General features: G+C 43.4%; 1 protein-coding gene across 1 annotated transcript; it reads right to left on the bottom strand.

The window, feature by feature from the left end:
• Window positions 1-4458: 4458 nt before the first annotated feature.
• On the bottom strand, window positions 4459-21641 carry EAF1 (ELL associated factor 1). The gene is made up of 6 exons (XM_083578284.1): window positions 21309-21641; window positions 16739-16833; window positions 15284-15420; window positions 12455-12624; window positions 9035-9253; window positions 4459-7984 (listed from the first exon to the last, which is right to left on the bottom strand). The coding sequence occupies exons 1-6, from the start codon at window positions 21409-21411 to the stop codon at window positions 7938-7940; spliced, it is 771 nt and encodes a 256-aa protein (XP_083434410.1). The 5' UTR covers window positions 21412-21641; the 3' UTR covers window positions 4459-7937.
• Between the last annotated feature and the right edge of the window lie 408 nt (window positions 21642-22049).

The raw sequence follows: 22049 nt of genomic DNA, 5'->3' as shown, positions 1-22049 counted from the left end.
TTTAGTTGAGATTCTGGCATTGCAGGGGGCTGGACTGGATGACCCTTGAGGTGCCTTCCAACTCTACAATTCTATGATTTTACGTATAAATATGTGGAACATATGCAGCCCGCCCAGTCTTCTCAGAATCAGTTGCCTCTGTGTTGAATAATATTTATTCCCAGCTAATGACACATTAGCTGGGAATAAATAGGGAATAAATATGGACACAGTAGGGACGCGGGTGGCGCTGTGGGTAAAACCTCAGTGCCTAGGACTTGCCGATTGTATGGTCGGCGGTTCGAATCCCCGCGGCAGGGTGAGCTCCCGTCGTTCGGTCCCAGCTCCTGCCCACCTAGCAGTTTGAAAGCACCCCTAAGTGCAAGTAGATAAATAGGTACCGCTTTCTAGCGGGAGGTAAACGGCGTTTCCGTGTGCTGCGCTGGTGCTGACTCGCCGGAGCAGCTTCGTCACGCTGGCCACGTGACCCGGAAGTGTCTCCGGATAGCGCTGGCCCCCGGCCTCTTAAGTGAGATGGGCGCACAACCCTAGAGTCGGACACGACTGGCCCATACGGGCAGGGGTACCTTTACCTTAATGACACATTAGGGACGTGGGTGGTGCTGTGGGTTAAACCACAGAGCCTAGGGCTTGCCGATCAGAAGGTTGGCGGTTTGAATCCCCGCGACGGGGTGAGCTCCCGTTGCTCGGTCCCAGCTCCTGCCAATCTAGCAGTTCGAAGGCAGGTCAAAGTGCAAGTAGATAAATAGGTACCGCTCCGGCAGGAAGGTAAACGGCGTTTCTGTGTGCTGCTCTGGTTCACCAGAAGTGGCTTAGTCATGCTGGCCACATGACCCGGAAGCTGTACGCCGGCTCCCTTGGCCAATAAACGAGCGCCACAACCCCAGAGTTGGCCACAACTGGACCTAATGGTCAGGGGTCCCTTTACCTTTACCTTTACCTCTGCCGGAAGCAGTATGAGCTCTGCCCTGTTGAAAGAATGTGTTAAAATGTGCAGTGCCCCGTGTTGGCTGGCCAAGATCCTCACAGTTCTAGAAGTGTGTTGGTGCACATGTGTGCAGAACTTAAAATAAAAATTCAAGTAGTAAGATGTGCTAGTTAGGACACTTAGCCAATTTACTCCAACACCAAACTGCTCTTACAGCTGACAAGGAGCCATTTAGGCGCCAGTGCGCAGTGTTGCTTTCAGTTGCCCCCACAAAATTTCGGCCGAGAAAGGGCCAATTTACAGACAAGCAGGTTGGGAAGCAAAGCACTTCAGGAATAAATTGACTAGGTTAATTTGGCATTGGCTTCCTTGGAAGTTTTCAAGAAAAATCTGGACAGCCAGCATGCTTTTAGGACATGGCATGATTCATGACAAAGACTATTCCTAGTTCATTCGGTGAGTTGTGTCCAACCTTGACGCACGATAAATTCTATTATATTTCTGGGATATGCAAAAGGCACCGGTGCAGAGACCTATAGCGGCTTGGGCCAGCACGACCCAACAATATATTCAGCTGACACAGGAACCTAGAAGCTTCCACAGTCCAGACTATCAGTTCTCTGTGCTTCCATAGTTTCTTTGACCAGGACCTCTCTAACGATACATGAGTTCAGATTCTTTCTTTTTAAAAGTTTTTTATCTATACATTTCATTAGTTTTACCATCCATTTAATATTTCAAAATTTGACTTTCTTCCCCCTCTTTCTGCAGCTCCTTAAATTTATTTTTTAATATCTTCTGCATATCCAAATTCATTTAACTTACTCATTTAATTATCAACTTTAAATATATACTCTTATAAAACTGCAGGTTGTTACAGTAATCCTGCTAATGTTTTCACCTGTTTACAATTTATCCTTTTTTCCTCATTGCCTTCAGTGTTAGCCCCAGGGGGAAGCTTTCCAAAGGAAAGGTGTTTGGATCCTGCTCCCACTCATTTTCCAAGTCTTGCAATTGTCTTTTTTTAAAAAAAATTATTTTATTTATGGTTTTCAGGTTTATACATTTCAATAATTTAAATCCTGCCAATCTTCTTATCTGTTTACAATTTGTCCGTAAATGTTCCATAAACCATTTCCATTCTTTTATAACAAAGTTTGTTATCTTGATTTCTTATTTTTCTGGTAAGTTTCACCATTTCTGCACATTCCATACGTTTTTGTATCCATTCTTCCTTTACTGGGACTTTTGCTTCTTTCTGTTTTGGGGCAAGGAACATTCTTGCTGCTGTAGTCGCATACATGAAGAAATTTCCATATAATTTAGGTAGTTCTATCCCTGTAATAAAAAGGATGCGGGTGGCGCTGTGGGTTAAACCACAGAGCCTAGGACTTGCCGATCAGAAGGTTGGCGGTTTGAATCCCTGCAGCGGGGTGAGCTCCCGTTGCTCGATCCCTGCTCCTGCCAACGTAGCAGTTTGAAAGCATGTCAAAGTGCAAGTAGATAAATAGGTACCACTCTGGTGGGAAGGTAAACAGTGTTTCCGTGCACAGCTCTGGTTCTCCAGAAGCGACTTAGTCATGCTGGCCACATGACCTGTACGCCTGCTCCGTCGGCCAATAAAGCGAGATGAGCGCCACAACCTCAGAGTCGGTTATGACTGGACTTAATGGTCAGGGGTCCCTTTACCTTTACTTATCCCTGTAATTCCCAAAGGAAAAGCTTCTGGGTTTGGTTTTTTTTTTATAAAAGTTATTTTGAACATCCTTTTCACAACATTCAGATTCTCATGGGCACATCAGAAACAACCTAAGGTACCTCTGGGCTAGCAACTTCAAACTATGTATATATGTATGTTTGTACCTGCTATATATATTGGATTTTTCTGTCTGTCCATCCATTAGTTCTCTACAGATTTGGCTGCCTCTAGAGATATTGCTGCTAACTTGGAATAAGAGTTCCTGAGGTGGGGGCAGCGGTCTTTGCTGATGCTCAGGCACCCTCCGCCATTTTGAATCAAGATGGCAGACTAAAGCATCACTTTGCCTGGGGCGGGGGGTGGGCATAACTCACTTGGAAGGCTATATAGGCCAGCAGCCTATATTTCCACACTTCGCTGCACATTTTGCGAGTTTAAATCCCACAAGATTCTCTCGCCATTTAGTCCTTGCATTTGCACATTGCTGGGGATGCGCCATTTGGTGTGGCACATCTACAGTTCCCTTATTCGTTTATGGCAACTGTTGCCATTATCATCACGGGGCAGTGAGCCCGACAGTGCCTTGTGCAAAAAGGAAGCAGTGGGCCAGACAACTCGATGATGCATCGTAGGGGACGTTCCCCTGGTGCTATGGATGTCATTTGGGGTGACCCAATGCTTATTTTATGGTGCACAACTCCCTTATTCATAATTACAGACTGAGGTCATTGCACAGTAATGTGCTTTGCGCTAAAACAACACCCAGAGTATGATGGTATCCCATCTCATACTTGGTGATGTATGAAATAGGGTATTATAATTTGTATTTTTGAGGTGTAGGGTCAGGTAAACTAGTGTATTTAGCCTATTCATAGAATCATAGAAAGTTTATAGAGTTGGAAGGGACCATAAGGGTCATCCAGTCCAACCCCCTGCAAAGTAGGAATCTTCTTGCCCAACGTGGGGCTCGAACCCATGATCTTGAGATTAAGAGTCTCATGCTTTACTGATTGAGCTATCCAGGTTTTCATGCAGCTCTTTCTTGAATAAGGAACTGGCACCCAATTCTAGCAGCAAAGAAAACTGAAAAGAATGATAGCTGCAATCTATTTTCCAACTACTGAGGTATAGATATGGGCGGGGGGGGGGGGGAGAATCACATTCAACCTTATTCAGCACTCTTTGTATCAATATACCATTTACCATTTTTGATGGCGGGTGCCTTTTCCCACACGGGAGCCGCAGAAAGAATGTAGTTGGTCAAGGGAGCCGTGGACTCAAAAAGGTTGAAAACCTCTTAAGTAAGCGATGTATGACAGCTCATTAGTCAGTCTTTTGAGTCTTGTGAAGTGAGTTGGGAGTTTGTGCTATGTCTTTGAATTGCTGGAGCAACAGAAAAAACTTTCTACTTGCATATATCTGTATCTGCAAAGACTACAAGCTGTATGTATATAATCAGTGTCCAGAACTGTATTACTGAAGCCTGATCTTCTGCAGCAGTAAACGATTTAGGACCTTAAGCTGCCTCTGTTTGGTGACTGGAACGAGCGGCAACTTCTGCTATGTGGGTATCTCCTCTCAGAGAGAGGGGTAGCTAGATTTCTGGGAGTGATCAGAGTCCTTAAAAACAATGTATCACAAATATACTGACACCAGTGGCCTTCATTCTATGAAAACCAAATCCAGTTATGTGTTGGCTGGCACCCTTGAGATCCCTTGCCACTTGGGAGTGTGGTGTGCATGCAGCAATATATTAGAAATATGCGAGTTGTTGGTTTGGGATGGACAAGTGGGGAAGCTTCTTGTTACTCAGAAATAAGCAAACAACTTGCATGGCTGAAGTTCATTTTTTATTTAAATAACACTTTAAAAAGAAAAAAAACCCTACAAAATTTTACAAGGCATATATATATATATTATTTACATATAAATGTAAACATACTATGTCTAAACTAATGATGCAGATAAATCTGAGGCACAAACTGCATCAAAAATATTAGATCATACATCTGAGTTCAGTCTCATTCCTATTTTATTCCAGTAACATTTGAAATAGTTCTCAATTCTCTACATAGTCCTGCCTGCTAACTCAGTTGGCCAACACGTGGCTTATGAGAAGCATTAGGGATCTATTCAGTACAACAGCCTTTGTGCACAAGGTGTGGACCATAAAATCTCTGGAAGTCCCTCAGTCTTTCCAGCTTTGGGAGTACAGTCGTTTCAATTCCTTCAGATTACTAGATGCCATTACCAAATCCTACGCCTTGCAGCAGAATCCATATCTAAGCCAACTCGGCCACGAGCCCAGCCAAGTTGAATCTTACTTACTTCCATGTGAGTGCACACAGGACTGCAGCCTCAATTTGTTTGCTTTTTTATTTTTCTTCTGTTAGTCACAAAGAGGGACAAAAGCTTTGCAAGACACTCTGAAGTACACCTAAGGTTTCATCTCAAGCAGTGGCTGCATATTTTCAAGTCTATCTTTTTGCAGGCCACAAACTAGAAACTAGCAAAGCAAGGTTCTGCCACGTAGCATACTCCACTTCTAGTACCTAAGTTTCTAATTTCTGCAGAAATTGTGGTACATGCACAGTCCTCATTCCAAAAACATATGAATGCTTTTTTTCTGCCCTCTTTTCTCAAATGCATAAGAAAGCCAAACGTGTGAACAGTGCTCATCTTCCTCCTAGTGGATTTAATTTGTTTTATAGTTGTGTAACATTTTAAAGTGATGCATCCATCTTCCTCCAATTCACATCACATTTGAAAGATTACAAGAAAGGCATTCAAAAGAACAACTTGCAACCCAATCCCACCCCTGGTTGTAGCTGCAACAAAGGTTATAGCGTCTTTCCACGCGAGGCAAGAAGGACAACCCTAGATGGTTCTGCTCTCTTTGTCTCTCAAAATTTCTCCTACCTATTAGCAATATGATCAGCCTACTGATTCTCACAATAGGGGCTTCCTGCCTTGCTTTGAGAGAATGTTTAGGGACTCGCCTATTCAAAGACGGAGGTGGCTGAATTGGAGATGCAACATTTCTGGAAATTTTGAGGCCCTGGGCAAAAGCAGAAATGGAAGGAATGTGGAATGAAACATACACGATACTTTCCTATCAAACCCAAACTTACTTTACTGCTTTAACAAGATAAAATGTGTCATTTAGAAGGTAGTTAGCATCTAAAATGGTACTGCTTGACACATTTATTAAATTCGAACAGCAATCCTATGCACGTTAACTCAAAAGGAAGACCCATTCTTTGAGCAGAGCTTACTCCCAGGTACGCAGCCTCAAAAGTATAAATAGCTTACAGTGCAATCCTACATGATATAGTTCTACTGAGGAGTAAGCCCCACTGAGTTCAATGAGTTGTAGCATCGCCAAGCTAGAACAAGGGTTGCCAGATATGGCAAGCAGCAATTCACAAGGAACCCAAGCCCCAAGTGCACCTCTCGTGTAGATGGCAACAGCCTCTAGGCACACCTTCAGCACAACAGCACCCTCCCCACCTGTGATTTCTAGCAACAGGGATTCAGAAGTATGCTACCTCCAACAATGAAGACAGCCATTGACTACTGGGCACCTGGCTTCTGATAATGCCAAAGCTAAGTCTGGACAAATCTGAAAAGCTTTATACAATTAGTTTTCTGCTTTTCACTGCAACCGTTGTACCATTTGCAAGGCAACTCTTCTGCACAATGCGTGCCACTTATTAGGAACAAATACAGAAAGGATTGTGTCCACTGTTCTCTGTTAAACCACACAGACTGGCAGGTGGAACTTTGGAGAGGCTAAATCTGGTATGCTATGGGTAGTTCTTGTTCTGGGGGATTCTATGCTTCTCATTTTGAAAAGTTATGGGTCTCAACAATCCAGGAACCTCACCAAATGAGGTAAGTTTCCAACATGAGTATCACTTCTACAAGTGGGAATTAAAGTCCCCCACATGTACACATCTGTTGCGCTATACAGTATGCTCACATAACATAAAGCATTGGATAGGGATGGGATTTTCTTAAAATCTCAATATCAAGTTTATGTGCACAGATTTTTCATCTTCTAATTTTCATCTTGCTCTTTAATCTTGATGGGGTTAGGTTCCCCTGCCCCTGCGCCTGTCTTGCTAAAAATGCCAACAATTCTTGTCCATTATATGCATTATTATATGTATATTCACTCCAGATTTCCTAAGGCAAGCAGCACATAAACAAGTACATACAATGATGCATATAACCATATGAAATACAAATGCATTAATTTACTTGTAAAATTATAATTATAAGTATACTGAAGCATAGAGATTGATGCTTTTATGTACATCATACTTTGATATACCTTTTTTTGGGCATATTATTAGTTGGGCTTGGCTTGGGCATAAGTGGGTGCTCAAGGCAAGAGGCAGTCCATGACGAGCAAAACTGAATGGGGTTGGAACTGCCCAAATCAGTGTATAAAACCATTCAAAACCATTCCTCCATTCTTAGTGGTGAGTGGTGTGGGTTTTTACAGTGCATATTGGCCAGCAGACCTATGTGTGATGGGGCACAGGTATGTGGAATTTCTTACAGGGAAGTAATAAAAGGCATTGTTAGGTTTCCTATTTGTACAGTCGCAAAAACTTAATCGGCATACGATCTCTCAGCAGTAGTAAGAAAGCCTTACAAGTGAGTCCACAAGTTATTAGCCTATGCATAGTTCTACTAAACTCTCTGCCTACACATACCTCTATCAATCACTTGTGTCATACTGAGAACCTCAAAAGGAAAAAAAACAAAGAAAAAACATCCCAGTTCTTTAAATTCCCTTGCCTGGGTGAAATTTGTATTCATTACAGGTGACAAGACTACTGACAATTAACGCCTGCCTTAATGCTATTTGACATCTTTGCATACAAATGCTTGCTATTTTGTTTTTAAAATGGTAAACCTGAGTTACATCTACCCCAGAGACAGCTTTTGCTTTATCTTATTGGGGTACACAGCCTTTCCTAACAGCAAGAATCATACTGGAGTACACCAAAATTACAGAGCGTCAGCACGTTAAGAGCACAAGTCACTGAATTAAGACTGGTATATTCACATCCATTAAAAAACTTTCAAAAAGATATACACAACATACACAATTTATACATAAATAAACAGAGTATAAGCCTTGCTTCAGGAATATTTGTTGCCCCCTTCACCTTCACCTTCAAATGCCACTTACAGCTGTGTCCTGTGAGCCGGCTTCTATACTTGCATCATTCTTACTCCTCAGGAGATTTACATCTTCACGTATTTGCAACAGAAAACCAATGGAGAAACCTCATTCTAATCATCACTGTCACTTCCAGATTCACTCAGCTGCAAGTCATTCCCTGTATTTAAAAAGAGGAAGTTAGAATTACTTGTTGGCTGTGATCTACACTGAAAAATTGCTGTATTTGACCTCAAATACACTGGGGAGAAAAATAGGGCATGAGGCTGAAACACACTATTTCTAGATCATAAATATATTTATTTTAATGAAATTTATGTACAGGACTGCCACTGTCGTTGACCTCTGCTCAGCATTCACTGGCTTAAGATTCACTAGGAGTCTGGAGGTGGCAGTGACTCATCTGCCCTGCAAACTGGTAGCTTTCAATCTACTTGCCTATTGGCTTCATGTAGCGTTTAACATTTAAAAAAGAATAAGCTCATTTGTCTCATCACAGACTTGGCCCAGCAGATGACAGACTGGAACAGCAGCACCCATTTTCTGTAGCAACTGCTGGCACCAGTTTCATTCACAGCTGGAAGAATTTAGACCGAGTTTGCTTTGAGGCCAAGTTGTGAAATCATATCACTATTTGCAGAGAGGGGCCATGAAATCTATGTTAATTCTTAGTTATTATTAAGCATTTCCTTATTTATTTTTTTTAAAGCAGCACTTGGGCACCATAAAAGAGGCAGGAAGTAGTCTGGTTATTTCTATCCACTCACACCCCTAATATGCAGCTCAGTAAAGTCAATGGGTTGCCAGGGGACTTCTGAACTAAGCCTCTTTAGAATGTGAATGAATGAAACAGAAACAAACCTGATTTTGTTAAACCCCAAAGACCTCCATCTGTGTAGATCATGCTTGACCACTTGCTGAATGATCTGCATTCAATTGTGGGCTAAATACACACCCATACATGTAACTGAACCAGACACCATGTTTTATTTAAAAAACAGAAACGCTAGCTTCAGGAGAGAGCAATTTAAAAAGAAAGAAGGAAATTATGAGAAAGAAAGGGGCTGGGTACCACATCCCCTTCTCTCTCAAAGCCGCTTTTAAAAGCCAGCACTGCGTCTCAGTTACACACCTGTGTGTCTAATGTGTATTTAGACCCATAGAAAGTGCATGTGCTGTAATAAATACATGCAGAAGACAAGAAACTTACTGAGCGTGCTCATGAGCTGATTGCTTCCTTGTGGCCTGCCGGTTCCGTTGGCAACAGAGTTCTTGTTGTTACCCGGCTGGGAAGGGGAAGGGTGTGCAGCGTCCTCCCCATCGCTGCTCGAGGTTTCATCATCGCTCCCAGAAGAGCTCTCTGAATCCGACGAGCTGCTTCCGCTGCTGCTACTCATCTGCTCAATTATTTCAACCTCGGCTCTCAACTCTGGAACAAAGGGACGTTTGCAAGGAGGTCAATAAAGGATTCCACGGGCCGTTGACACAGACAGCCAAACCAAACCATAGCAGAATGTTGAGATCTGCCCCCCAAAATCTAAAAGCATCTTAGATATTGTGAAGATCTTAGTGCAGAATGTGGTTGCCAGCATTTTGGCTTGCACCGAAGGACTTAACACATGTCATACCCATTATTTCAGCAGTATGTTTGCTGCCTATTTGCTTCCAAGCCCAATTTTAGATGTTTATCTTACCTTTAAGCCCTTAAGAACCAAATACCTGAGGGAGTGCCTCTTCCCATATCAGGCAGCTCCTGTCTGAAGATTTTCTGTAAAGGCCTTTCTCCAAATACTGACTTTAGCAGAGATATGGTATGAGTTAACAGAGGGCCTTTTCTGTGGTGACTCCCTGACTCTGGAATGCCCTCCCTAAACAGACATTGCATTTTTTTCAGCACAATGCTAGCTGTTTCCTGTTTGCCCATGCACTTTTGATGACACGTATATGCAGAAGTCCAAGTGAACCGCATGAGGCTTACTCTCAGGTAAGAGAGGCTAAGACCATTTGGATCCCTTCCAGTCGGGATTCATGGGACAGAAACTGCCTTGGTCGCACTGGTCGATGATCTCCGGCAGGCTAGGGACGAAGGTGAGAGCTGTTTGCTAGTTCTGCTGGATCTCTCAGCGGATTTTGATACCATCGACCATAACATCCTTCTGGACTGTCTAGAGGGGGTGGGAAATGGGGGCACTGTTATACAGTGGTTCCACTCCTTCCTCCTGGGCCATGTTCAGAAAGTGGGGGCGGGGGGAAATGAGTGTTCAGACCCCTGGGCTCTCACTTATGGGGTGCCTTAGGGTTCTGTCCTCTCCCCCATCCTTTTCAACATCTACACGCAGCTGCTGGGAGAGATCATCAGGGGGTTTGGGCTGGGTGTATGCGGATGATACCCAGCTCTACCTCTCTCTCAAATCAGAACCAGTGAAGGCGGTGAAGGTCCTGTGTGTCTGGAGGCGGTTGGAGGATGGATGGGAGCTAACAGATTGAGGTTGAATCCTGACAAGACTGAAGTACTGTTTTTGAGGGACAGGAGGCGGGCAGGTGTGGAGGACTCCCTGGTCCTGAATGGGGTAACTGTGCCCCTGAAGGACCAGGTGCGCAGCCTGGGAGTCATTTTGGACTCACAGCTGTCCATGGAGGCGCGAGTCAATTCTGTGTCCAGGGCAGCTGTTTACTAGCTCTATCTGGTACGTGGGCTGAGACCCTATCTGCCCGCGGACTGTCCCGCCAGAGTGGTGCATGCTCTAGTTATCTCTCGCTTGGACTACTGCAATGCGCTCTATGTGGGGCTACCTTTGAAGGTGCCCAGGAAACTACAACTAATCCAGAATGCAGCAGCTAGACTGGTGACTGGGAGCGGCCACCAAGACCACGTAACACCGGTCTTGAAAGACCTACATTGGCTCTCAGTACGTTTCCGAGCACAATTCAAAGTGTTGGTGCTGACCTTTAAAGCCCTAAATGGCCTCGGTCCAGTATACCTGAAGGAGCGTTTCCACCTCCATCGTTCTGCCCGAGGGCCTTCTGGCGGTTCTCTCGCTGCGAGAAGCCAAGTTACAGGGAACCAGGCAGAGGGCCTTCTCGGTAGTGGCACCCACCCTGTGGAACGCCCTCCCATCAGATGTCAAAGAGAAGAACAACTACAAGACTTTTAGAAGACATCTGAAGGCAGCCCTGTTTAGGGAAGCTTTTAATGTTTAACAGACCACTGTATTTTAATATTTTGTTGGAAGCCGCCCAGAGTGGCTGGGGAAACCCAGCCAGATGGGCGGGGTATAAATAATAAATTATTGTTATTACTATTATTATAAGATTGCTGCCTTTAGGATTACTGCCTTAGTCATAATGTTTAATTAACCTGCTTGTGCTGTAAATTGTTTATACAAATCTTATTTATTAGCTTTATTTTTGTATTTATGTATATATGTAAAGGTTTTATTTACACCTTTGCACACTACCTTGGAATCTTTTTAATGAAGAGCAGTTAACAAAAAAATGCAATTTTTTAAATAAAAAAAATGTAGGGATATACCAGAATATGGTAGTCTGCCAACCACTGATTAGAAAAAATATATTAGAAAAGAAATGTATTACACATGATAGCTCTTTCCCTGCACTGCAAAAAGATGGACTAGGCAAGTATTTCAAGTCACATTTCTACAGGATTCTAATAGATCTGTCGTCTACTTACCTAATTGTTTTACTCTGACAAATACTCCAGTGTATCAGGGAATTTGAATTCTTATGTAATGGGGAGTCTAAAATAGGATTATATGCTTTTTCCACTGTCTGCAGTTCAAATAAGAGTGAACTGCATTTTGTTTTGCTCTGAGCACTTAAACTGGCTTACTAAGAAGAGCTTGTCTTAGGAAATGTCGATTGACCCGAAATACTAATGAGACTTAGATTTTACCATGGCCTGGCCACTAGTTTCACACTGACAATATTTGTTCCTAGATAGGCAAATCAGTAACAGAAGCTTCATTGCGCAGCTAGATATTTTGGGTGAAACCAGTACAATAAATTAGCATTTTTATTTGTTTTTTTAAACCTGTGAAATATAGGTGATGTATCATGACAACAGCATAAAATTTTATTTGGAAGGCTACTATTTAGGGGCAAACATACAGTGATCGTTTTATTGTCAATATTCTACCAAGCTTTTGAGTTTTGCAAGACTTTTTATACCTTCTTTCAGACACAACTGAAGTTCAGTGCCTTTTCAACTTTTTGCAGAATTAACTTTACACGAAGCGTATTTTAAAAAGCTAGGTGATCATTTTTAAACCAGCGCAGAACATGTAACCCAATTATTCTCTCGACAAACAGAAGAGAAATCACTGGACCCACCTTCACCTACTTTATGCAAGGACTTCAAAGTTCTGTAGACTGAGAAATGCAACTTTGGCCTCGCCACTTTGGAGCGAGGCCCCCTGCTGCCAATTTTTAGCTAAAAAGAAATTGCTGCTGTAAGGTCTACTGTGGATGCTGCCACATTATTCAGAGTGAGAAACAAATCAATTTCCACAAATCTGTCTGAAATGGGACACAAAGAATAAGGAAAACTGGATTCACAGCAAATCCATTGAGAATTCTCAAGTATTTTTACCGTGAAGTTACAAAACCATACCTCTCTTAATGTCATCCAGCTGAGGCTCTGGGGAAGGAATTTCTTTCAGTGGGGAGGTCTTGGGACCCGCTACTGGTTTTGTAGGAGCTCTGAACTGGGTAGAAGAAGGTTGTGAGGCTCGGGCCGATTGCTGTTCTATCCGCGCCTGAATTTTGCTGCTGCCTTCAGCTCTGAAACAGGATTTTGAGCACACAGATACAATGACACCTCAAACACAACACCTATGCATCTTCTCAACTCCCTCTCTCCCCCTCCCCCTCTTCCATCCTTTCCAAAATGTCTGAAAAACCCCAAATTCTATCAGGATGGTGTAAAATCAGTAACTGTACGATCCAAGCAAATTTAAGACCTGTATACATGTCAGCACTTTCAGGGAGAGAATGAGACGTAAGCGCTTGATCAAATCTACCAAGGAAATAAATGGTCCCTTAAAAAGTGAAGAAACAAAACTAAACACTGTCCGGATGTAACATTTGCATCTACTAATTTCTAAAGGCCCCCCTATCTACAGAGTGGACCAAATTCAAATATGTAGCAATAGCAAATGACATGGCTCTTTCTTAGACTGTATCACTTTGAGGATTGTATATATCACAGGTAGGCAACTTGCAGCCCATGCTTCATTTTTTAAAAATTGACTTAAGAAAATCATACAGACAGCAAAACGAAGAAGCCTAAATTAACATTGCCTTCTACCGATAAGAAATAATAATAACTATTACAATAATGAAAATATTAAAAATACATTTACTACCCCTTTTGAACTTCTATTCTGGTTACAATATATTACTACTCTATAAGAATCTATTATATCCTTTGCTGTCCCATATTTTATTTCCCAAATTCAACCTAACCCTCTCCCCCCCCCACTGCTTCCCTTCACCTGTGTGAGATCTTCCCATCCTAACATTTTTTTCTAGTTGCTTTAATAAAATAGAATAACAAGAAAACTGTTAAATTATAATGACTTCTTTTGTCCTTACATGCTTAACAATTGCCTATTAAGAGTTCTGCTTTAACACCATATTTCTTCATGTATTCCCCTATGCATTCCCATTCTGTATAGAATTTTTGATTGGAGCAGCCCCTGATTGCTGCAGTCATTTTTGCCATCTCGGCAAACTCACAAATCTTAACTTGCCATTCAGTCATTTGTGGTACTTTTTCTGTTTTCCAAGATTTTGCCATAAGTATTCTTGCGCCTGCGGTTATATACAAAAATATATTCCTTTTGTCCTTGGGTATGTTGTTTGTTAATAAACTCAATAAATATGGCACTGGTTTTTTTAAAAAATAGAGCTCCAGCCCACACTTCATTTTCTGCAGCCCTCAACACCTGAAGCTGATCAATTCCCGTATCTGATCAGAATTCCTCCCTCCCTACTCTTTTCTTGGCTTTTGAAGTGTGCTCCCTACCTTCTACAGTATTTCATTTCAGAACAAGGCTGCAGTTTTTTTTAATTGATTAGTAAAAACTGATTTTAAAAAACCCATTTTCCCTGGTTGTACGCCTTGGGGAAAATAGCTTTTTCCACGGCTGTCTATTAATTGGTAGGCTTCTGCCATGTGTGTGTGTCACACTAAAGTAAGAAAGGAATTACTTTCATTTGTTTTCCAGAACAGTACAGTGGTACGTCGGGTTACATACTCTTCAGGTTACATACGCTTCAGGTTATACACTCTGCTAACCCAGAAATAGTGCTTCAGGTTAAGCACTTTGCTTCAGGATGAGAACAGAAATCGTGCTCCGGCGGTTCGGGAGCAGCGGGAGGCCCCATTAGCTAAAGTGGTGCTTCAGGTTAAGAACAGTTTCAGGTTAAGAACGGACCTCCGGAATGAATTAAGTTCTTAACCTGAGGTACCACTGTAACTGCATTGGGTCTCATATGGACTATACATTTAAAGCAGTATCATACCACTTCAAAGTCAAGGCTTTCCTCAAAGAATCCTAGTTTGTTAAGAGTGCTGACGGATGTTAGAGCCCTATACCCCTCACACAGCTACAGTTCCCAGAGTGGTTTCACAGTCAATCGATCTTCCCAGGGAACCCTTGAGAGCTGTACCTCCGTGAGGAGAATAGGGGTCTCTTAACAACTCCTAACAACTCGGAGAATTGATGCTTTTGAATTATGGTGCTGGAGGAGACTCTTGAGAGTCCCATGGACTGCAAGAAGATCAAACCTCTCCATTCTGAAGGAAATCAGCCCTGAGTGCTCACTGGAAGGACAGATCCTGAAGCTGAGGCTCCAATACTTTGGCCACCTCATGAGAAGACTCCCTGGAAAAGACTCTGATGTTGGGAAAGATGGAGGGCACAAGGAGAAGGGGACGACAGAGGACGAGATGGTTGGGCAGTGTTCTCGAAGCTACCAGCATGAGTTTGACCAAACTGCGGGAGGCAGTGGAAGACAGGAGTGCCTGGCGTGCTCTGGTCCATGGGATCATGAAGAGTCGGACACGACTAAACAACTAAACGACTAAACAACAACAACAACTCGGAGCACCCTTAACAAACTGCCTACCTCTGGAGCAGAGGAGTATTTTCCAGGTTTAAAATTTCCTTGTACATGTCAGAAACCAGGGTTCTTGCCTTCTGTCTGAGATGCTGGTGTTTGTATTTATATATGCATTTTATTTATATACCACTAAATAACAAACAAGCACCATGTATATACTGTCATATATACTCATCAAATTATGTTAAAAAAAGAAAAGAAATCATAGCCAAGGGTTTGAAATATGCCACCTGCAGTGTGAGATAGGGCTATGCTGTGTGTTGTTTTCTCCAAATTAGAAGCGGCCCTGTGGGTTTGTGCCAACCGTTTTTACCTTGTCTTCTTGACTTGAATGCTGCTGCTTAGCTTTTCAAGCACATATTCCCCAGTATCGTGATTGATAATAAGTACACAGTCCTTCTGGTATGGTCTTTTATTTCCTTTGAACACCGTCATTGGAGGAGTAGAACCCTGGTTGTCAAGAAAAGAAGATTACATACACAGAAGTCCGAACAAGTGCACAAGCTCATGCCAAGAAAAACTGACTCCTTAACTAAAATGCCATATCTAGTCACTCATCTTCAAGGCTGCATTTGGATGCTTTAATAGGCTACCTCTGAATACGTGGTCACTGAACTGCACTCCAACAGTTTGCCTTTACAGTGGGACCTCGGGTTAAGTACTTAATTCGTTCCGGAGGTCCGTTCTTAACCTGAAGCACCACTTTGGCTAATGGGGCCTCCTGCTGCCGCCGCGCCGCCAGAGCCCGATTTCTGTTCTTATCCTGAAGCAAAGTTCTTAACCTGAAGCACTATTTCTGGGTTAGCGGAGTCTGTAACCTGAAGCGTATGTAACCCAAGGTACCACTGTATAGATGTAAGGAAAAACAAATGCCTGCATATTTAACATCTCCCTCTTTATGCTTCTTTGCAAAATGTGCAGTCTTGCAGATTTTTTGTTTTAGGTTTTAGGATACTTCTTGGTAGTACAGTAAGGAGTCAAAGAGAAAATAGAGCTCTAGCAACGCCTATAGGTAAACTATCACCTGAAGCAATTCATATATAAGATCAGTATATCCTTTATATCCAATGGTGATCTGCATTTTTAAAGGCAATGACCTAAGCACATACAGTGGTACCTCAGGTTACATACGCTTCAGGTTACAGACTCCGCTAACCCAGAAATATTACATTGGGTTAAGAACTTTGCTTCAGGATGAGAACAGAAATCGTGCCACAGCAGCGCAGCGGCAGCAGGAGGCCCCATTAGCTAAAGTGGTACCTCAGGTTAAGAACAGTTTCAGGTTAAGAACAGACCTCCAGAACGAATTAAGTTCTTAACCCGAGGTACCACTATATATGTAAAAGAACATTCTATAAAACTCAGTCAGAAGAGACTTTCAATTGCAGGTTCCAGGCATACACTGAAGTTTACCTAGAACTAAAATAATAAACATAGGCTATGAAAGAAGGGGTCCACAATTGTAGAACTAAAATCTACATAGAAAGAGGCTACCTGGGGAGGGGAGGGGAATAGAAACGTGCGCGCACACACACACACAAAATTTTAGAATATATACTCACATCCCAGACACACTACATTATTGGTGTTAGATAAGGCAACACAGAACAGGTAAAGTTAGCATCTTCTATTAAATCACCACTAGCTGTTACCAGGTTCTTTTGAAAAATGCATACAGTCTTCTGCTTGGCCACAAATTCAATAGTTCAGAGCAAAAAAGCATAGCTGGGGGAAGGAGGAGCAAAAATGGGACACACAGTAAACTTACTGGGATGTGTGGTAATGTAATTGTGACTTCGTCTCCTTTGCCAACTTGAAGCTCCCCTTCACAAGATGTATCAATAGATGCTGGTTTGAAGTCATCTAGAGAGAACAATAGTTAGTATTAAATATCTATTGGACTTTAAAGGTTTCCTGATTAACATCCATCTGGGACAAATTCACTCCCTCTTTGCTATTACTGATGAAATGTATTATTGTGGTGGATATAAAGGGAATAAGGGAACCGTGAAGGTTAGCTTAAAAGCTTTAGAAAACCCCAACAGTTACTGCATCAGAATATTTTATGTTGTTAAAAGCTTCCCCCCCCCGCCCCAGTCATTTTGCATAATCTACAAAGCTCCCTTTTGCTGGTGCCCCGAGAAACTTTTAATTCTCCACCCACCCAGCAGCAAATAATCATGCTGTAACACACTTTTAAATAAACCTTCCAAACTTCAAAAGTAGCTTTTCAAGCATCCTGTCTGCTGTTAAAGAAATAAAATAGCCCTGGCTGTTTTATAGTCCCTGCCTCTTGTCTCTTTCAACAGTAATGTGATATGCTACGAAGCTTCAATTACTTAATTTATTCACGTCAAAAAAGTTGCTACTGTAACAGAACCAGTAAAAAAAGTGGGGGAATAGCACTACCTACTTACTTTGGGCAACCAACAAGTGGTCCAAACCAAGCAGGCAAATTACAACCTGCTGCATGTTTCACGGCTGGAAAAAGATGTATCCATTATCAATCTCTGCATTATTTTGGAAATGCTGTTAAAAACCTGCTAGCAAGATTCCTCTGGCTAAGAAAAATAGTATTTTTTAACTGACAAAGGCTCTGTGCTTTTTAACATCTGCTTGTAGGGTTCCCAACTTAAATGAAAGGCAAAGGCCTGGCCTGTACCTCTAACACAGCTTGATGTGCAGAAATCATCAGCTGAAGCATTTCACGGTATGGAAAAAACGCGATGCCCTGATTTTTGCAACCTACTGTTAACAGCAGAAAGAGTTGGCAACCCCTGGTTGCTCGCTGTGCCTCCTATTAAGGACACACACCCTATTGTCTGCAGAAATAGCTGGCAACCCTCCCAAGCATTCATCATGGGGCACAGAGGAGAGTAAATAGGCTTTGACCACAGGCAAATGGCCCAGTCCGAATCTGTCCCCGATTGTGCACAGAAAAGTTTGCCAGCTTCTTAACTTGCTCCTGTCTCGGCCCATTTAACAACTGTTTGATTCCATAGCAATTAGTCAGGGATTGTGTTCAGTTCCAGGATATAGGAAGCTTTCCCTCCTGATGTCTGCATCTCAAACTTTGAAGGAAAGGTTATAGGAAGCATTTCTTCTGGCCATGCTATGGCCAACAAACAATATGTGTAAAAAGCGTAAGAAGGACAGTTAACTCTGCCCCCCAACAAGAAGTAGGGGTTGCCCCTGTGACCATGGGCGTAATCAGGATATATGTTTTGGGGGGACAGGACACCCACCCGTCATCAACTTCTGTCTAACTTTGTCTAGCAGTGTTTCCCCAAATTGGGTCTCCAGCAGTTTTTGGACTACAACTCCCATTATCCCTAGCTAGCAGGACCAGTGGTCAGGGATGGTGGGAATTGTAGTTCAAAAACAGCAGGAGACCCAAGTTTGGGAAACACTAGTCTAGCAGCTTTGGAACCAAATGTCTCAACAACAGTTGTTGCAAATCACTTTCTTTTGACCCCACGTGCTCTAAGAAAAAGCTGCCAAAATCCTTCTACAATTTCTACTTTTAGTTAAGAATTTTTATTTATTTCCTGGATGCCTGTGACCCTAACACACACACATACAGAAATTTAGCAGGCGAGTATTTCTCCTGCAACTGCAACTCCTTAATACTAATAATAATTTTATTATTTATACTCTGACCACCTGGCTGGGTTTCCCCAGTCACTCTGGGCGGCTTACAGCATATATAGTAAAAGATCAAACATTAAAACTTCCTGTTACAGATAGGTAGCCGTGTTGGTCTGCCATAGTCAAAACAAAAAAATTTTTTTTCCTTCCAGTAGCACCTTAAAGACCAACTAAGTTAGTTCTTGGTATGAGCTTTCGTGTGTATCTGAAGAAGTGTGCATGCACACGAAAGCTCATACCAAGAACTAACTTAGTTGGTCTTTAAGGTGCTACTGGAAGGAAAAAATTTTTTTGTTTTGATTAAAACTTCCTGATACAGATGTCTTCTAAAGTTATGTAGTTCCTTATGGAGAAAAGCTTCTCTTGATGCTTTTCTGGCTGAGCAACTGCTCTTAAGGGCACAGGAAGACCCGGACCAATTAAGAAACAGAACAGAACAGAAATACTGACAACTGAAAACAGGGAGATGGAGGAGGAGATGCTGAGATTGTTTTTCTGAACTCCCAAAACCACTTTATGGAGCAATCCTGCACATGCCTAGTACTGAGAAGGTCAACCCCACCAAATTCAGTGGATTATTTATATTGTTGTTGTTGTTGTTGTTGTTGTATGACCTCACCGAGTTCAGTGGATTATTTAGATTGTTGTTGGGACGACCCCACCAAATTTAGTGGATTGTTGTTGTTGTTTGATCCTACCAGATTCAATGAATTATTTATATTGCTGCTATTACTACTACAACTACAACTACAACTACTACTACTACTACTACTACTACCACCAACACCACCTTGAAACGCCCTCCCTTCTGATATCAAGGAAACAACTATCTGACTTCTAGAAGACAACTAAAAGCAACCCGGTTTGGGGAAGTTTTCAAGGATGGATGTTTCTATTACATTTTTAGATATGTTGCAAGCCGCCCAGAGTGGCTGGGGAAAAGCAATATAAATAACAAAATTATGAATAATTATTATCAGTATGCCGAGGTCCGGATTTAGGTTTGATGAGGCCCTAAGCTACTGACGGTAATGGGGCCCTTTATATGTCCAGCTGTCAACAATAAATTGTCACTGTTTTTTGTGTTGAATATGTGCTATGTGGTAATTTATGGACCTAAAAGGTATCTTTAAAGCCCTATGCGGCCTAGGACCCACGTACCTACGGGACAGCCTCTCCTGGTATGCCCTGCGGAGGACCTTAAGGTCCACAAATGACAACACTTTGGAAGTCTCAAGTTGCAAAGTGGTTAGATTGGTCTCAACGAGGGCCAGGGCCTTTTCAGTACTGGCCCCAACGTGGTGGAACGCTCTGTCACAAGAGACTAGGGCCCTGCGGGACTTGACATCTTTCCTCAGGGCCTCCAAGACACAAGTCTGACCCTTATGTTTCCCTCCCCTTATGGTTTTGATCTATGGGCTACTTTTAAAATGAGGCTGCATTTTAAATTGTATTTTAACCCATATTTTAAATTGGGTTGTGTGTCCCCCCCCCTTAATTATGTTTTTATTGTAATTTTATTGGTGTTAGCCGCCCTGAGCCCGGCTCTGGCCAGGGAGAGCGGGGTATAAATATTATTATTACAGTCATACCTCGGGTTGAATATGCTTCATGTTGAGCGCATTCGAGTTGCGCTCCGCGGCAACCTGGAAGTAACGGAGCGCGTTACTTCTGGGTTTCGCTGCTCGCGCACTCAAAATGACGTCATGTGCATGCGCAGAAGCGGCAAAAAGCGACACGCACGTGCACAGACGTGCCGTTGCTAGTTACGTTTGCTTCTGGATGCAAACGAGGCTCCAGAACGGATCCCATTCGCATCCCAAGGTACCACTGTATTATCATCATCATCATAAAGCCATTTGCCCATGTTGCCATGCAACCAGTCCATGCAAAATGTGGGGACCCTATATATAGAAATGAACAAACCAGTGATGTTTTAGGGAGCAGGCGGGGCTCATTACTGAGTATACCGGCCTATACCCTCGACCCTCAGCCCCCTCCACAATTGGGTTGCTTCCCCCCCTTAATTAATAGTGTAATATCACTGTACACAAGTTGTACAAGTGACAATAAAGTATTTCAAATTTTCATTGTAATTTTATTGGTATTAGCAGCCCTGAGCCCGGCTCTGGCCGGGGAGGGTGGGGTATAAATAAAAATTATTAATATTATTATTATTAAGCCATTTGCACATGTTGCCATGCAACCAGCCCGTGCAGGATATATAGGGGGGCCTATATATAGAAATGAGCAAACCAGTGATGTTTTAGGGAGCAGGCGGGGCTCATTACTTACATCATAGGACAATACACAACACAAAACACTGTTGCTGTATGTAGGTTTTATCTTATATTTTGGAAATGTACATCCAGGGTGTTTTTTCCCTTTAAATTTTTTGGGGGCGCGCAAGAGAGGGCCCCCCAAGCTATAGCTTGTTTAGCTTATACGTAAATATGGCACTGAGTATACCGGCCTATACCCTCGACCCTCAGCCCCCTCCACTAGGACTAAGCCCCCCTGGCCCGTCCTGAGGGAAGGAAGGGCTGCCATTCCCCCTCAGGCTCCCCCTCGCTTCCCCCGTTGGCGCTTGCTCGCGAGTAGGCCTCCTTTCCCCCTCAGAAGCCGCTTCCCTCGGGCCCGGGGGGCTTTGGGCGACCGTCCGTCCCTCCCCCCGGCGCCCCCTTACTCACAGCGGATGGTGTGGAAGGAGGCCTTGGGGTGCCTCTCGAAGCTCTCGCCCAGCTGCAGCGGGTGCTCGTCCTTGTCCAGCAGCGGGTTCGCCGAGCCGTTCATGGCCGCCGAGCGGAAAAGCAAGCGCGGCGGCTCCTTCGCCGGCAACAACGACGACCAAGGCCCGCCCGGGCCCTTGCGCTTCTTCCCCTCCTGCTCTCCCTCTTCCGGGCTGCCAGGAGGCGGCGGCGGCGTGTGACCGGGAAAGCGCTCCGCGCCTGAGGGGAGAGAGAAGGTAGGCCTCAGCCGCCGCTAGGCCCAGCACAGGCCGCGCTCCCTCGTGGCCGCCGAAGAGACGCTTAGCAGGGAGGGGAAAGGGAGGAACGCGGCCTCTGAGCATGTCCAGAGTGCCGGGGACTTCGGAAATTATTATTTTACGCCCTTACGGCCCGGGGAGAAACGCGGCCTCTGAGCACGTCCAGAGCGCCGCAGACTTAGGAAATTATTCTTATTATTTTGCGCCCTTACGGCTTGGGGATGAACGCGGCCTCTGAGCATGTCCAGAATGCCCCGGACTTAGGAAATTATTCTTATTATTTTGCGCCCTTGCGGCTCGGGGAGGAACGCGGCCTCTGAGCATGTCCAGAGTGCCCCAGACTTAGGAAATTATTCTTATTATTTTGCGCCTTACGGCTCGGGGAGGAACGCGGCCTCTGAGCATGTCCAGAGTGCCCCAGACTTAGGAAATTATTCTTATTATT

The sequence above is a fragment of the Podarcis filfolensis genome (genome assembly GCF_964270895.1).
Source record: "Podarcis filfolensis genome assembly, chromosome: 12".
Classification (NCBI taxonomy): Eukaryota; Metazoa; Chordata; class Lepidosauria; order Squamata; family Lacertidae; genus Podarcis; species Podarcis filfolensis.
Note: the sequence above shows the minus strand (reverse complement) of the source record. Positions and strands in the feature narration are given on the sequence as shown.

Coding starts and splice junctions, on each gene's coding strand:
- EAF1 (XM_083578284.1), bottom strand. CDS start 21,411: ATGAACGGCTCGGCGAACCCGCTGCTGGACAAGGACGAGCACCCGCTG. Junction 15,421..16,738: donor TTACATTACCACACATCCCA/GTAAGTTTACTG, acceptor CTTGACAACCAG/GGTTCTACTCCTCCAATGAC. Junction 9,254..12,454: donor GCTGGATGACATTAAGAGAG/GTATGGTTTTGT, acceptor CCTTTGTTCCAG/AGTTGAGAGCCGAGGTTGAA.